General features: G+C 56.3%; 1 protein-coding gene across 5 annotated transcripts in view; it reads right to left on the bottom strand.

Annotated features, from left to right (window-relative positions):
• The window catches only part of SEMA3B (semaphorin 3B), a 39,714-nt gene extending 24,135 nt beyond the window's left edge, over positions 1-15,579 (bottom strand). The window contains exons 1-3 of one of the 5 annotated variants that reach the window (XM_043551736.1): positions 14,963-15,076; positions 8,601-8,715; positions 1,888-2,026 (exon numbers count right to left, since the gene is read on the bottom strand). In XM_043551736.1, the coding sequence (XP_043407671.1) occupies positions 1,888-1,978 (91 nt within the window). In that variant the 5' untranslated portion in view covers positions 1,979-2,026; positions 8,601-8,715; positions 14,963-15,076. Of the gene's footprint in view, positions 1-1,887; positions 2,027-8,600; positions 8,716-14,962; positions 15,180-15,252 lie in introns of those variants that run through there. The other 4 variants (XM_043551734.1, XM_037905205.2, XM_043551735.1 and 1 more) reach the window with 4 other exon arrangements.
• Positions 15,580-16,861: the final 1,282 nt, after the last annotated feature.

Genomic DNA, 16,861 nt, shown 5'->3' on the forward strand with positions numbered 1-16,861 from the left:
TCCAGCCCTCCAGGCCCCACTCCAGAGAGCTGGAGCAGCAGGGCCAGCCCTACCCCCACCTTCCCCAGGGTGGGTCCTGTAAAGAGCAAGAGGGGAAGGTGTCTCCACCCCACAGTTGCTCCTTGGGTTTGAGGCTTCCAGCAAGGGGACAAGGCTGCCTAAAGGGTAGGGGCTGGGGGACACCTGCTACCTCCCACCCCCGAACCCATGCCACATGGTCATTAACCCCTGGGAAATGCCAGGGGTCACTCACACCCTAAGGTGAACTGGAGAGCAACGGCTCAGGGCTGCATTTCCCAAACCTGGGGCCAGCCAGTCCCCCTGCTCTAGGGCCAGATCAGAACTGGGGACCTGGAGATGAAAAGGTCCAGATTCCCTCCTCGAGCCAGCCAGCTCCCCTGAGACATATACATGTCCCAGCAGGGCAGGGTGTACAGGCTGGGCTGGGGGTAACCACCTTTCCTCTTGCTTTGAAAATGTAACTTTGAGACCTTCTGAAGATGGGGCAATCACAGGCTGTAGTCTGGGCAAAGGGGGAGGGTTCACATCTCCTTGAGCTGAAATCCCACCTGAGGAGCTATGGGGGGGGTAGGGGGAGGGAGGTGACCCAAGTTATAGCCCTGCCCCCACTACCAGACGGGAAGGCAGCTGCTCCCCCAGCAACATCAACCATCCACAATGAATGGGGTGAGCCAGCCCCCCGCACAATGGGGAGTCCGGCCAGGCTGCAGATGTCCAGCTCCCGGGCTGGCCTGCAGCACTGATGCGGTTCACCCCTGCGGGGACAGAGTGCCGTGGATGACGTTGCTGCTTGCCCGTGGGCATTCCCGGGCCACCAAGCGGGATGCAGCATCTCTGCGCCCCATGCTTTCTCTGCAGCATCAGGTGGAGCCCCCGGCCCGGGTGTGGAGCCGCCCCAGTGTCAGCCTGGCAGGGGCGAAGGGCACAACACACTGATGGACAGCCTGGCATGGCTGTAATAAGAATTCATCGCAAGCCCCCACCTGCCCCTCAGGTTGGGCACAGCATTTGCCTCGTGTAGGCTGGCTCTGATCCTAGCCGGAACCCCACAAGAAAAGCCCTCCTGGTGCCATACATGGCCCAGCCCAAAGCCCCATAATCCCTCCCAGAACTCTGCCCCCTGGGGGTCACCCAGAGCCGGGGCACCCCCATAAACTGCAGCCAAGCCCTGGGGGCCGGATCCCCAGCTGGCACCGACCGGCACAGCTCTGCTGAAGTCACTTTACAGTCACCCCTGACTCCAGCCTGCTGGGGATCTAGCTCCCGAGGCTGCTGCTAGGAATCCAACCTGAATATTGATCATCAGAGCCTATGCCAATGCCACTCCCTAATGCCACCCCTCATGCTGCAGGACATGGCGGGACAACTATGGGAGGGCAGCTTTCATTTCCAGGAAAATCCACCTTCTTCTGTCTCTGGGACTGGAGGCTTTTTACCGTATTCCCCGAACGCAGAGCCAGAACCCGATCCTAGTTACCCCTGCTGATGCAGGATTTGCATTGCTGACGCAACCGAGATCAGAATCCGGCCTGGACTCCTCAGCAGTCAGTGGAGCAACTGGATTTATGCCAGCGGCAGCTGATGGCAGAAACCGTCCTGCGGGGATCTGTCATTCATTGCCGTGTCCCGTATTGTTTAACTCGGGCGCACGTTTCTGGATACAGCTTGGATAAGGGATGCCATACGGGTTCCGCGTGACTGCCCATCTAACAGGGCGTGGGGAGGCGCAGCCCCCAGAGATACCTACAGATCCAACCGGGTCATTCACCCCCCCGAGGCCTGGTGGCAGGATGGGGATCCCACAGATCCGCGTGCTCCGGCCGGGACCTCTTGTCCCAGACATTGCCTGGGCCGCACTGTGCTTACCTTGGAAGGACAGTCTGAGCCTGGGGTGGGGGCCCGCCATCCTGCCCCATCCGCCCAGGATCCAGAGCGGCAGCAGCAGCGCTTGGATCATGGTCACTCTTTCAGCTCCTCCGCAGGCTGGACTCTGAGCCTCAGACAGCTGGAAAGGCAGAGGCGCGAGGGAGACAGTGAGCTCAGATTACAGCCCCCTCCCCAAGGCGTGGGGGGGAGGGTGATTTCAGAGTCCGCCTCAGGGGAGGAGGAATGACCCTTGGCAAGACACACATTCCTCCTGCTCTCCCTGGAGTGGGGCAGGTGGCTGGGAGGGACTTGGGCCAGATCCGTCCAACCCTTGCAGTGGGAGGACCCCACCAAAGCCAGCAGCTGGAGGGGTCTCTGCTCCGGATGAGGGGCTGAGACGGAGACTCGCTCACCCTGCACCTTGCACAGCTGTTTATGCCCGGGCCAGCCCCTCTCTGATCTGGGCGCATTGGCACTCGCTTGGTAAACAACAGGTGGGTCAGATCTGGCCCATGTGGCCTCCTGGCAGGATCTGCATCTGGCCTGCTGAGAACTGCCACATCTGGGCCGGGAGCCCCCCTTGGGTTCTGCACATCTGGAGCCCAGCAGAGCTGGGCTTGTGCTGACCTGACAGAGCCGAGCGCTAGGGCCAGGCAGGGATTTTGTGACTCATTGTGTTTTGTCAGAAGATGCCGATTCATTGAAACTGGAACTGTCCCCGAAGCAGGGCTGGGCTCGGCCAACCTCCCAGCTCGGAAAAAAGTTTCAAACTTGCCATCGGGTTGTTTTGACAGTTTTGAAATGAAAAATTCCAATTTGCTGGTTCAAAGCCACTTTTCCTTTCTAAATTGAAGCAAACTAGACTAAAAACAAAGATTAAAAAAAAGTGGAAATCACAGAATCACAGGAATGAAGGGGTGGAGGGGACCTCGAGAAGCCGTCAACTCCAGCCCCCTGAGCTGAGGCAGGATCAAGTCACCCTAGACCAGCCCTGACGGGGGTTTGTCTAACCAGTTCTTAAAACCCTTCGGTAACAGGGATTCCACAACCCCCCTTGGAGGCTTGTTCCAGAGCTGAACTATCGGGAGAGTTTGACGGTTTTTCCTAATATCGAACCTAAATCACACTTGCTGCAGCTTAAGCCCATTGCTTCTTGTCCTACTGTCAGTGGACACGGAGAACAATCTATCCGCATCCTCCTTATCACAGCCCTTAATGTACTGGAAGACGATTACCAGGTTCCCCCTCCGGCTTCTTTTCTCAAGACTAAACATGCCCAGTTTTCTTAACCTTTCCTCACAGGTCAGGTTTTCTAAACCATTGATCGTTTTTGTTACCCTCCTGTGGGCCCAGAACTGGACACAGCACTCCTGTTGGGGCCTCACCAGGCCAAGCGGAGAGGGACAAGGAAATATTTTAAAAGGAAACATTTTGATTGACCCAAAACAAAACAAAAAAGTGTTTCAATTTGCAAATATTTCCAAGATTTCCACTTTTCCTCCTCACTTGAGTTGGGAGAAAAATGTGAACTCTCAAAACTATTTGTGGGTTGAGGAAACTGCTTCCTGGCCAGCTGCTGTGAACCCCCGTCACGAAGATCAGCTCAGTTACAACGGAGCAATTAGCGAGGCAGTGCCACCCAGCGGGCAGAGCAGTAGGCAAGGGGTCAGGACACCTGGGTTCTAATCCCAGCCCCGGCAACTCACTTCAGCTCCTACCCCTCAGCTGATTCGATGGTATGCTCTTTGGCCAGGGACAGTCGCTCATGACCCATTTGCACAGCACCTAACACAACAGGGCCAAATTGCAATTGGGGATTAATGTAGCAGCACTGAGAACTCTAGCGCCTGACCTCATATTAGCAACTTGGGCTGAGTTTATTTTTATTTATTTACATATTTTAATGTCAGCCACTTCTTAGCTGTCTCCTTTAATTTAGGGCGCACAAGAACAGCCAGGTTTTGTGTCATTGAGTGCCCCCTGCTGGTTCCCAGTGGCCAGCGCTGCTCCCTGTGCCAACTGAACGCAAAGCAGCCAACAAAAGGCCTTTGCATTCCAAGCAGCGAGAGACAAAGAGACCGAGCAGGAATGCAAAGCTGCATTGCAGAAGTGACTACACACAAAGGACAGCAGAAAACTGCCACGCAAAACCAAAGGGGATGGTGAAACTATTGTATTCCCCAAGGGAAAGGCAACATCTGCAGATGAGCTAGAAGGAAGGAGTGAATCGGCGCAGAAAGACCCCTCTGTACGCACTTTGAGTTGAGTGCTGACCCCCAGAGCTAAACGAGAATCACCACTGAAGGCACACAATGTAGGGCTTATGACACATGGGGGTGCAATTCTGATGTCCTCCAGCAGAGGGCAATGGCGCACATATGCATTAGCCTCTTCATTACTGCATTATGGAGCTGCGACATCATCCAAGCTAAAGCCAGGAGCTTCCTGTCACAGCTCTGATTTGACACAAAACAATCCCCTTGAAATACCCACCCCCCGAAACAAAATTCCACATCGGGCGGGGAAGAGGAGATCAGCAAAGACGTCTACACAGCAGGATTTAAAATTAGAACCTGAACTGCTGCTGCCCCCGGCTACACTCTCATGGGTGTGTGTGTGTGTGGGGGGGGGGGGGGCGACAAGAGGCTAGGGGACAAATCCCGAGGGGCAGAGGTCTGAGGGTGAAGCCGGGGGGGGGGGGGGTCACAAAGGTGGTGGCAGACGCAAAGAGGGCCAGGGTCTAGCGGGGTTAGGACAGCAGGAGACTGGTGGGGTGTGGAGGGGGAATGAAAGGGGAGCAGGTGGGGTGTTTTGGGGGCACAGAGGGGACAGGGAAGAGAGAGGACTTGACCCCCATGTTAAAGACTCCTAGGGTAAAATCCTGGCCCACAGCCCCCAGCTTTCATCCCACCTGTTTAAAATCTTCTAAAGAGAAAACTTTAAGCCCCACACATTTCCAGTGTGGATTGAAGCCTACCCCATCCCATTGCTCTCCACCTACCCCACTGCAGCGGGCGGCTCGGAGGGCAGAAGGGAAGGGTTGGAGGCTGCTCTGGTACGTGACTGCAGCGGCGTCGCGACCAGAACAAACCACGTGGCTGGGAACGCGCTGGCATGCCCCAGCCTCCCACTAAAGCCACTCTAAGCTCAGCATGACGCGGGGCCATAAAGCAAACAGTGAAGGAACCCATTCCGCTCTGGTCTGAGTACAAGCAGCCTCCCCGATAAGCTGAGATCAACTGAGCATCACAGCGATACAGCAACCTGGAACATCTGGGCACTGGGCCAAGAAAGAGCCAGCAATCTAAAGGGACAAGACAAAGGACAGGCAGAGAAACTGAGGCCCAGCGACGGGACGGGACCTGCCCATGGTCACTCAGCAGATCAATGGGTGACCCACATCTACACAGTCCTGCCCCAATGTTCTGTCCACCAGCCCACACCCCCTAGGACTGCAGCAACAACCCCAGCTCCCTTAGGGGGACCCAGGCACAACCCATACAAGAGGCCAGCGAACAGCCTCTCCCCTCCGCATGGCATCAGACCCAGAAGTGCTGGCTCAAAGCCTGCCTGCGGACGTTGGAGGAGCACTTGATTTTAATCTTTGGTTCTCACTAATAAGACAAACCACGGGAAATTCCCCAACCCAGCCCTCCGTTCAAACTGAGTGAGTTTGGTTGAGCAGAAGCCAGAGGCTGTAACACTCTCCCAAAACCTCTTTACACAATCTCTGCCCAGATTCTACCCCTGAAAAAGCCCTCAGATGTCAACGGCTGGAAATGCACAATAAAGAGATCCAGGCAGGGTGTGACGATGCTCCATCGTTCGCCGCACTACCCCGACTCACACTGCTCATTGAGGCGAAACCTGCTCCCTTGCTCTGTTCCGTTACCACCATTCGCTGCAGCGGGCTACATACTGCTTATTAAACATGTAATAATAATTTCAGAAGGAATATAGCGGGGGCATGTTGTTAGGCCAGAGCTCTCTCTCATGTCACAGGCTGCTGTGTGTGTAGCGAAGAATATTTCTGTGAACGAGCTCTTTGCTATTATGCAGTGGGACCGCTTAACACTGAGGATGGAGTGGAGGTTAAGGATAATCTAGGCATGACGCAATATCTAAACAAATACTTTGCCTCAGTCTTTAACGAGGCTAATGAGGAGCTTAGGGATAATGGTAGGAAGACAAATGGGAATGAGGATATGGAGGTAGATATTACCACATCCGAGGTAGAAGCCAAACTTGAACATCTTAATGGGACTAAATCAGGGGGCCTGGATAATCTTCATCCAAGAATATTAAAGGAACTGGCACATGAAATTGCAAGCCCGTTAGCAAGAATTTTTAATCAATCTGTAAACTTAGGGGTTGTACCATATGACTGGAGAATTGCTAACATAGTTCCTATTTTTAAGAAAGGTAAAAAAAGTGATCCAGGTAACTACAGGCCTGTTAGTTTGACATCTGTAGTATGCAAGGTCTTGGAAAAAATTTTGAAGGAGAAAGTAGTTAAGGACATTGAGGTCAATGGTAAATGGGACAAAATACAACATGGCTTTACAAAAGGTAGATCGTGTCAAACCAACCTGATCTCCTTCTTTGAGAAGGTAACGATTTTTTAGACAAAGGGAACACAGTGGATCTAATTTACCTCAATTTCACTAAGGCATTTGATACGGTTCCACATGGAGAATTATTAGCTAAATTGGAAAAGATGGGGGGGTCAATATGAAAATTGAAAGGTGGATAAGGAACTGGTTAAAGGGGAGACTACAGCGGGTCACACTGAAAGGTGAACTGTCAGACTGGAAGGAGGTTACTAGTGGAGTTCCACAGGGATTGGTTTTGGGACCAGTCTTATTTAATCTTTTTATTACTGACCTTGGCACAAAAAGCGGGAATGTGCTAAAAAAGTTTGCGGATGACACGAAGCTGGGAGGTATTGCCAATACAGAGAAGGACCGGGATAGTATACAGGAAGATCTTGTAAACTGGAGTAATAGTAACAGGATGAAATTGAACAGTGAAAAGTGCAAGGTCATGCATTTAGGGATTAAAAACAAGAATTTTTGTTACAAACTGGGGACGCATCACTTGGAAGTAACAGAGGAGGAGAAGGACCTCGGAGTATTGGTTGATCACAGGAGGACTATGAGCCGCCAATGTGATATGGCTGTGAAAAAAGCTAACGCGGTCTTGGGATGCATCAGACGAGGCATTTCCAGTAGAGATAAGGAGGTGTTAGCACTATTGTATAAGGCACAGGTGAGACCTCACCTGGAATACTGTGTGCAGTTCTGGTCTCCCATGTTTAATAAGGATGAATTCAAACTGGAACAGGTACCAAGAAGGGCTACTAGGATGATCCGAGGAATGGAAAACCTGTCTTATGGAAGGAGACTCAAAGAGCTTGGCTTGTTTAGCCTAACCAAAAGAAGGCTGAGGGGAGATATGATTGCTCTCTATAAATATATCAAAGGGATAAATACCGGAGAGGGAGAAGAATTATTTAAGCTCAGTACCAATGTGGACACAAGAACAAATGGATATAAACTGGCCATCGGGAAATTTAGACTCGAAATTAGATGAAGGTTTCTAACCATCAGAGGAGTGAAGTTCTGGAACAGCCTTCAAGACAAAGCTTGATAAGTTTATGGAAGAGATGATGTGATGGGATAGCCTAATTTTGGCAATTAATTGATCTTCAACTACTAGCGGTATATATGCCCAATGGCCTGTGATGGGATGTTAGATGGGGTGGGATCTGAGTTACTACAGAGAATTCTTTCCTGGGTGTCTGGCTGGTGAGTCTTGCCCACATGCTCAGGGTTTAGCTGATCACCGTTTATTTGGGGTCGGGATGGAATTTTCCCCCAGGGCAGATTGGCAGAGGCCCTGGGGTTTTTTCGCCTTCCTCTGCAGCGTGGGGCACGGGTCACTTGCTGGAGGATTCTCTGCACCTTGAAGTCTTTAAACCACGATTTGAGGACTTCAATAGCTCAGACATAAGTTAGGGGTTTGTTACAGGAGTTGGTGGGTGAGATTCTGTGGCTTGCGTTGTGCAGGGGGTCAGACTAGATGATCATAATGGTCCCTTCTGACCTTAAAGTCTATGATTATATGGCTGTGTAGGTTTTACGTTCACACCCATTGACCTCTGTATTTTAACTACATTGCAGAGTAACTCTTGCACGTTGCTTTTCTGCTAGCAGGGAACGTTATGGGCCTTGCCCGGGTAAGTGCATTTACAACGATTGCTTGCAGGGTGTGGGCCGCAGCCTATTGGGAGCAGCTCCCTTGAATAGGGTATGAGACGCAATGATCTTCCAGGCACTACTTATTTCTACCTTTGCATGTATCTTAGCAAATTTCAGGGGGCAGAGTTAAGGTTATGTGGGTAGGATGAATGAGGGGACAGGATCAGATGGGGAGGGGCAGGGGTGGGGCAGGCACTGGCTTGGCTGTTCATTTCCAGACTTTCTAGCATAACGGTGTCAAATTTGGAGTAATGCTGCAGTGGGGAGTTTGCCGGGCCCCCCTAAACCACCCTTCCAGCCTTAACTCTTTCTTGAGCAAAGTTTTTTGGTTGGAAGCACTTGCCCTAGGTTTGCTTTGTCTGGCTCCAGCAAATGCCCCACTCACCCACAGCCACGCATACAACGCCACCCAGCGGCCTACAGCAGAAAAGCAAACTGTCTGGATTTCATTACCCCTTCAGTTCTCTGGCCTGCATTATGGAAGAGATCAGACTAGGTCCGCCTGGGCTGAAGGATCTGCGGCGCCGTTAGCAGCATGTGGCTGAGGAGTGTGTTTCCATGAGACAGCCTGGGGAATATCAATAATCTGTATGACGTGCAATGTCAGGACAACAGAGGAGTTTGAAATATTTCAGTCCCAGGGCTATGTTCCCAGCTGACTCCCCCCCCCATCCGCCCCCCCGCTGCCACAGCATCTGAGCAGCTCAACCCACCACCTTTTATGGATCTACTGAACAACAGGGCAGGGCAGGGCTCACGCCCCATTTCACAGAGGGAAAACGGAGGCACAGACAGTAGCTTGGCTGAGACCACACTGAAAGTCTGTGGCAGAGCCGGGAATTGAACCCAAATCTCCCACAGCTCCAATTAGTGTTTTAACCCCTAGACCATACTTCCTCTCCCCCAGAGTCCTGTGGAGTGAATTGCGGCTTGCCCCATGCACGAGGAGCAGACCAGACTGAGGCAGTATGACCACTGACTGGCCATGTGACCCTAGGCAAGCCACATCCGTGCCTCAGTTTCCCGCCCCTGGAAAGAGAGGTGCTTTGGGAGCTATGGACTAAAAGGGCTGTGTGTCGTTCTGATGCAAGTAACTTGAGAATGCTCGCTGGATTGGTGCCCAAGCCCCATCACCGCTGGATTATCTGTCTGCTATCATTTGATTGGACACAGAAGAGGCCAAACGCTGCACTATGCCACCCCCGGGCAGTCCATGAGGGTCAGCGGGTGCAAAGGAGAGCAGAATGACCCCCACTAACCTCCGCCAGCCAGAAGCTCAGCAAAGCAGGGCTGCCAGGCCCCACCCCCACATCTGGGACTGAATCCCCCTTTGAGTTTGATCCTCCTGTCTTCCCTCCCCCCCGACCACCCAAGGAATTATTTCCCGGTCCTGTCCTGCTCCTCTGCCAAGGGAATGGACTGCGGCATCACAGCCGATGCGGCTTGTGCAATGGCTTCCCTGCACTGGCTGTGATTAAGTGACATCAACTTCCCAAAGCAATTATGGAGCCAGCACAGGGCATCTTCTGGAGCTACTCCAGGCACCACGGGTGTGCATCTGAATCAGGCAATCAGTGAGCTCTCTGCCCTGGGAGTCCATGGGGAACGAGGGCAAGAAATACCACTGGATCCGAACTTTTGAGCCCTCCTGGAACGGATTCTGTTCCCCCCCACGCTGGCTGTCCCACACCCCCCTGGGCTGGGCTGCTCCAGCCAAAGCAGCTTTCACTTTGCTTTAGATCAAAAAGCAGAAAATTCCCCCATGCGACTGCTTGGAAGCAGCTGCCTCCTTAACTGGAGGAGAAGGAGAAGATGAAGCCAAGAAAACATGGCCTCTTTTCCCGTGGCATCAGCTCCCTAGGCTATGCGGGGGGCGGCCCACGTCATCAGGGCTCCCACATGGAGGTGCAGTTAGCCAGCTGGGGAGGCACTGGGCAGGCCCCAGTGCCGGGAGCTGCCTGCTGGTGGTGGGGAGCTGGGAGCCAGGATTCCTGGGTTCTCTCCCCAGCTCTGGGACGGGGATGGGATTTGTGGGGCTGGGAGCCAGGACTCCTGGGAGTCTGGGACCTATCCCCATCTCTTGCTTGGGGAGTGTAGTCTAGTGGTTACAGCAGGGGCCTGGGTGCCAGGACTCCTTGGTTCCAGTGTTTAGGAAGGTAAAATCTACACATATGTAACATCCTTCTCCTCTGCCAGGCAGGGCTGAGCCTAGTGAGGTGGCTGCTGGGTAGGCAGGTGGCCACCTCGTGACTTTTGCTCAGGGAATCAAACCACCACAGCCCAGCACTGACGCTGCGTTATGCCATCAGTGCCAGCCGCCACGACCCCCTGCTGCCTAGAGGCCATTCCATGCCCTGAGCTGAAGACGTGGCCGCGTCACCCTGCTATGCTGGAGATCAATCTGTGCCCTTGCTGCCTGGAAGCTGCTCTCAGGGGTGCAGGGCTAGGACCCATGGACCGTAGGTAAGAGACGCAGCTTCCTGCCCATCCCAGAGCAACGTGCAACCTCCACCAGTTGACCATGATCCACCTTGGGTGGCGCGTGCAAAGCATAAACCGGCTCTACAAGGGCCCTAGCATCTCAGCCACAGGGACACCTGCTTTTCAGTCCTCCAGCCCAGCCGGTGCCTGCAGCCATCGGGGCACGTGCCCACACCGCAGGTCCGGGGCTCGCAGCACCTGTCTGGCAGCCAGGAGAGCTCAGCGCCGGAGCCCGGGGACAGGCCAGCATCGCTGCTGGGGAAGGAAGCCTGTAATTTCTGCCCATCGTCATGGAGACGGCACAGCAGTGACTCCCTGGGACGCAGGGGCCCCCTGCAGCTCATGGGGGAGCCTCCCTACACAGCATCTGACCCTTCCAAACCCGAACATGACGGGAACCAGTTCCCGATCTGGGAGTCCCGGGTAGGCCAGTTGCACGGGAGCCGAGACGCAGCGGAACACTCAGAGTCAGATTTGACTTTTCATGGCTCTGCTGTCCCCGGGCCCCATCTAATGCCCCATGAAATCAACAGAAGCGCCCCTTAGCTCAGGCCCCATTTCTGGTGAAGCTGAGAGCGGCTTTGGTTAGTGGCAGACGCAGGTGAGCATGCCAACAGCTCTGAACATCATCCGGTCACTTTTGTACCGGAGCTGGGGGGTCATTTGCGTAACCCTGTGGTACATTCGTTAGTCAAACAACTCCCCTGCCCCTGCAAAACCAAACAATCCACCCCCACCTGCGATCATGCTGGACGGCTTGAAATTGAATTACTGAGGTCTTGTCTTTTAGCCGGCAGCTTCTTCCAGGTTTGCACAGCGCCTGGCAAGGCTGGTCGAGCTGTGACCTCTAGATCCGTCCACACTATAAATTCCTCGTGACAATACAGTTTTAGGAGAAGGCAGGGGGGCAGGGGGAGAAATGTGGCAGGTCCTGGTTTCTCTCCAGCGATGGACCTTGTGACTCTCGGAACCCCGGACTGAACAATTAAGTCAAATCAGCTTGAGTACACGCGGCCAGGGGGACCCAACCCTGGCTGCAGGGCCATCACCAGCCATAACAGCGACCGGCCATGGGTCAAGCTGCAGGGGGCCGATGTGTGTGTGTGGAGGGGGGGGGACGGGGACACAGCACAGGTCAGTGCTGGAAAGAGCCTGATTTGACCTCTTCAGGAACACTATGGGGCATGGGGTCATGACAGTTCCAGACCAAGAGGAGCTGCAGGTAGCAGGGGAGGACCGAGAAATAACACAACTACGATTATTGTTACCTCTTAGCATCTCCCCTGCCTGGCCAGCCGCCCCCCACTGCAACCTACAGCCGGCACCCCCACGAAAATATCTGCCAACACATCTCCCACTTCCCTACATAGGTGGCGTTCACCTCCCTCTGTAAGGCAGGTGTCAATGGTCCTTAGCCAGGTAGGGAAGGCCCAGGGCATGCTGCCAGCTTCTGTGCCCAGCTGTGTCCTTAGCCAAAGGAATCAACAGCTTCTCAGCATGGCATGTATGGGTGGGTGGGCGACTGAACTGCCCCTAGAGGATAGAATCACTGCCCTTTCCCAAAGAAATCCTGCTGCAAGATCTGTGAGCACTCAGCCCTCCACCAAGACTAACGGCCCATCGCAGTCATTTAAAAAAATCCCGTGATCCTGTAAGTGCTAATCCCAGTGTCCCGGCCAAAGCACATTCCAGTTCTGCCTCCTTGGTGGGTGTCACTTGGGGAAGATTTTCTTCACTCCCGTCCCCCCTGAAAAAAACCACGTACCCCTCCCCATTGAGTAGTGTTATTCCACAGAGGCAGCTGCATTTTGATGGTGGGTGGGTGCATAGGGGGATAGAGAAATAGAACGGTAGATATAGGGATGGACAGATGGATGGATGTGTGTGTGTGATGGATGAATGGATTGATAGATAGATAGATGGATGGATGTGTGTGTGTGTATGGATGGATGTGTGTGTGTGTGTGTGTGTACAGAGATGGATGGATAGACTGATGGATGTGTGTGTGTGTACAGGGATGGATGGATGGATGGGTGTGTACGTACTGGGATGGCTGGTTGGATGGGTGTGTGCGTACGGGGATGGATGGATGGGTGTGTGTGTGTGTGCGTGCGTACGGGGATGGATGGATGGGTGTGTGTGTATGGGGATGGATGGGTGGATGGGGGTGTGTGTGTACAGGGATGGATTGATGAGCAGACAGGTGTGTGTGTATGGGGATGGGTGGATGGGTGTGTGTGTGTGTGTATGGGGATGGATGGGTGGGTGGATGGGGGGTGTGTACATGAATGGGTGGATGGATGAGTGTGTGTGTACATGGATGGGTGTGTGTGTATGGGGGTGGATGGGATGGGTGGATTGGGGTGTGTGTGTGTGTGTGTGTGTGTGTGTGTGTGTATACAAGGGATGGATGGATGGGTATGTGTGGATGGATGGGTGGGTGGGTGGGTGTGTACAGGGATGGCTGGATGGGTTTGCGTGTGTATGGGGATGAGTGGATGGACTTTGATATAATTCCCTAGAGAAATGGAAGGTCTCGTTACTGATTGACCAGAATAACATGCATTCCATCGAGCAGGTAACACCTGTGCGGGCACGACAGCAATGCAGAGTGCAGAATAATCCAGTTAGGTGACACCTGTTCTCTGGTGAGAACAGAGGAGCGAGGCGTCGCACACACCTCCCATTTCAGTCGCAGAGGCCTGGTGTCTCTAGGTTTCCTGGAGAGTGGTGGGACACCCCCTGAGATGTTGCTCCTTTCTGAGACAGCGCTGTTCTCACAGGATGTGCTCCCTGCTCCCCACTGGCCAAAGGACGCACGTTGTCCCTTTAAAGCAAACTCCAGCGAGGCTCTGGCTGGCTGGCGGGGCTGGGGCTGGTGCCAGCCTGGGAACTGCTGCACACTTGAAAGGCTGCAAAAGCGTCTTACGGGATCGGATGACAGGCAAAACAGAAGTCAGCTGGGAAGGCCATAGTCCTGCCCCCTCACCCCAGAGCCCAGGCGAGCTGCTGGTTGTCAAGGTCAGCACTGGGCGCAACTGTGAACCCAGCATAATTAAAAATGCCTCCCTCTGGGCCTGGGACAGACCCCTCAACGAGCCGCCTGCACTGGGGGAAGCAGGAGGAAGGGAAGCAAGGCCAGCAAGGCAGTACATGGCGTTGCTGGATGGGAGGTTGGAGACTGGGGGCGATGGCCATGGTGGGGGGCAACCTGCCTTCCCTGCAGTTGCCCCTGGCTCTACCCTAGAAGCCTCCCCCCCCCACTATCTAGCCCGCACCCCTGCAGCCTTCCCCCCGGAGGTCTGCCCCTGCAGTCCTCTCCTCCACCCCCCATTCCGCACCAGCATGGCTCCTAATCCCAAATGCCTCAGGATCAGCCATCTATGCCTTCCCCAGGGGCCTGCCACCAGATGGGGGGAGGAGAGCGATGGGACAGGGGGACACTGCAGGCAGCAGCGAGGTTGCAGGGAGTTAAGCTACTCTCCCCACCGCCCCCCCGCACACTTGCTCAGATCCTAGATCTGCCAGAATCAGCCCTTGGGGACCCAGTTTTCTTGCCCAAACAGTCTTTTCCACATTGGACATGCCAGAGCAGACAGGGGGTGCTGGGGCCCTCTGCTCCCCCAGCCCCCTCACCCCCAGCCCAGCCCCTGGCATCCAGATCCCTCAGTACTACAGTGCTGCCAGAGATAGGGGTGGCGCTGAGATGGGGGAGCAGCAGGCAGAGCCTGTATCTATCACAGAGCTCACCCCTGGGCCTGTCTCCATCCCGTCCCCCGAAGCCTGGCTCGGGAGCCGCCTAGGAAGTGCTGACGCTGGGAAAGCCAGCCACTCTCCTAAGAGACTTAACTGCATGGTACAGCCCCGAAGGCCGGAGCGCCTGGCTCGGACATCTCTGCCTCCGCCCCCGGGAGGGCCTGGTAGCCCCAGTCTGACCCTGGACTCTCTGCCCCTGCCCCCACGTACACCCCATCGAGCCCTAACAGGCGCTCAGCTCGAAGTGCTGGACATGGGGCACTTGCATTGCGCAGGCAGGGAACCTGAGACGGAGCGGGGAAGTGACTGGCCAGGCTCACACAGGAAGCAGGACAGAGCTGGGAATTCAAACCAGGTCTCCTCAGCCCCTGCCACCTGCGCCCCCACCGCCTCCAAGAGCCAGGAATAGAATCCAGGAGTCCTGACGTCCAGCCCACCCCCGCTCTAACCCCTGCACCACACAGCCTCGCCATCGCTCCCCGCAGCGCCCGCACGTGGTCCCCCTGCACCCCCAGGATCCCTCCGTCCGCTGCTCCCCGCCCAGCGCTCTCAGCGCGGAGCCACCTCGCGCCCCTCACCGTGGCGTCCACCGCCCCGCAGGAGCAGGAAGCCAGCAGCTCTGGGGAAAGGCTCCGTCCGCAACACCTGCTCCGAGCGCTGCCTCTGCGCCAGGGCTGGCCGGCCGGGAGGGGGAGGGACCCATCGCCCGCCTGGGGGGCCCCAAGAGGGCTGCAGCAGACGGAGGAGGACTCCCGGGCCGGGCCCTCCCCCGGCGTCCCGGATCGGGGGCTGCGCCTCCCGCCTGTGGCCGCCCCTTGGGCAGGCAGCGCTGCAGAGCCCGCGTGGACGGGGAAGGAGGGAGACCAACCTGACTCGCCGCGGGCTCCCGGGGGCTCCGAACTCGGGGCGCTGGCAGCAGCCGGCAGGGCGCAGCTGAAGTCCCCGGCGGCCGTGCGCTCGGCACCCCGCGGCGCGGCGCCCCTCCTCGGACCCGGCCTGCGCCTCCGCGGCGGCGCCTGCTGCTGCTGCTGGCTCCAACCCCGGGGACCGGCGGGGCCAACGGGAGGGGAGCGCCCAGCGCAGCCACAGGCAGGGCGGCTCCCTCCCGGCGCTTAAAGGGGGCGCTGCCCGGCCCGCAGGCTGCAGGGGCGGAGGGGGAGAGTCTCCCTGGGCAGTGGGCTGGGGCCCCGCCGAGCCACGCGGGCGGAGAACAGGAGCTGTAAAGCTAGGGCGTGCGCACCTCCCTGCACTCCCAGGGCACCCCCTAGCGCCTCCCTCTTGCTGTACCTCCAGCGCACTCCCACACCCCTCATCGCACCCCTCCTCCTGCACCCTCAGCGCACCCCCACACTCCTCATCATACGCCCAGAGCACCCCCTGTACCCTCAGGGCACCCCCTAGAGCCCCCCCCCTCCTGCTGTACCTCCAGCGCACTCCCACACTCCTCATCGTACCCTCATTGCACCCCCTGCACCCCCAGGGCACCCCCTCGTGTACCCCTTGTCCTGCACCCTCACACTCCTCATCATACCCCCAGGGCACCCCCCAGCATACCCCACACCCCTCATTGTACCCCCATGGAGCCCCCCAGTGCACCCCTGCTCCTGCACCCCCAGGGCACTCTTAGTGCACCTCTCCTCCTGCACCCCAATGCACCCTAGTGCACCCTCACACTCCTCATTGACCCCCAGCACACACCCCTGGACCCCCAGGGCACCCCCACACCCTCATCGACCCCCAGGACACCACCTAGTGTACTCCTCCTGCACCCCCACACCCCACATTGTACCCCCAGCGCACTCCTCCTCCTGTACCCCTCACACCCTCATCATACCCCCAGCACACCCCTCCTCCTGTACCTGCAGAGCACCCCTCATTATACCCCCAGCGCACCTCTCCTCCTGCACCCCCAGCACACCTCCTGTCCTCATACACACTTCCAGCACGCACACATAGCTCAGCATCATGCACATCCACACACCCCAACACCCCCTTGCACTCCCATCATGCACCCCCAACACCTATCCACCTCATACACAGCCCTCCCCCACACACATCCCCAGCATGCAGCTCCTCCCAGACACATCCCTCACACCTCTGCTACACTCTCACCCCCACCCCCACGCACAGCCATGCTCCCACCAGCAGGGCCCCTCACACACCAAGGCCCTGATCCCTGCATTTGCTCCTGCCCTTATCCTGGGAAGCGGGAGGGGTAGGGAAGGGGCTCGGGGCTCATTTGCCACCCCATGGGCTGCGAGTGGCTCACTCCTTTGCTCCGGGCAGCACCTGGCCACTGCAACCAGTGTTTTCCCCAAGGCGGGAGCCGGCCCTCCCCCACCCTGCCCACCACGGCATCCTGCAGAACAGGTTGTTTGCCAATGCCCCAGGGACTGGCAGCCGCCCCTCCGCACAGCCACAGCTGCCCACAGAGCCGCCACGGCCCAGCCCCCTCCTTGGCCAAGCCCCACGACTGT

This window comes from Chelonia mydas, chromosome 7 (assembly GCF_015237465.2).
Source record: "Chelonia mydas isolate rCheMyd1 chromosome 7, rCheMyd1.pri.v2, whole genome shotgun sequence".
NCBI classification, from domain to species: Eukaryota; Metazoa; Chordata; order Testudines; family Cheloniidae; genus Chelonia; species Chelonia mydas.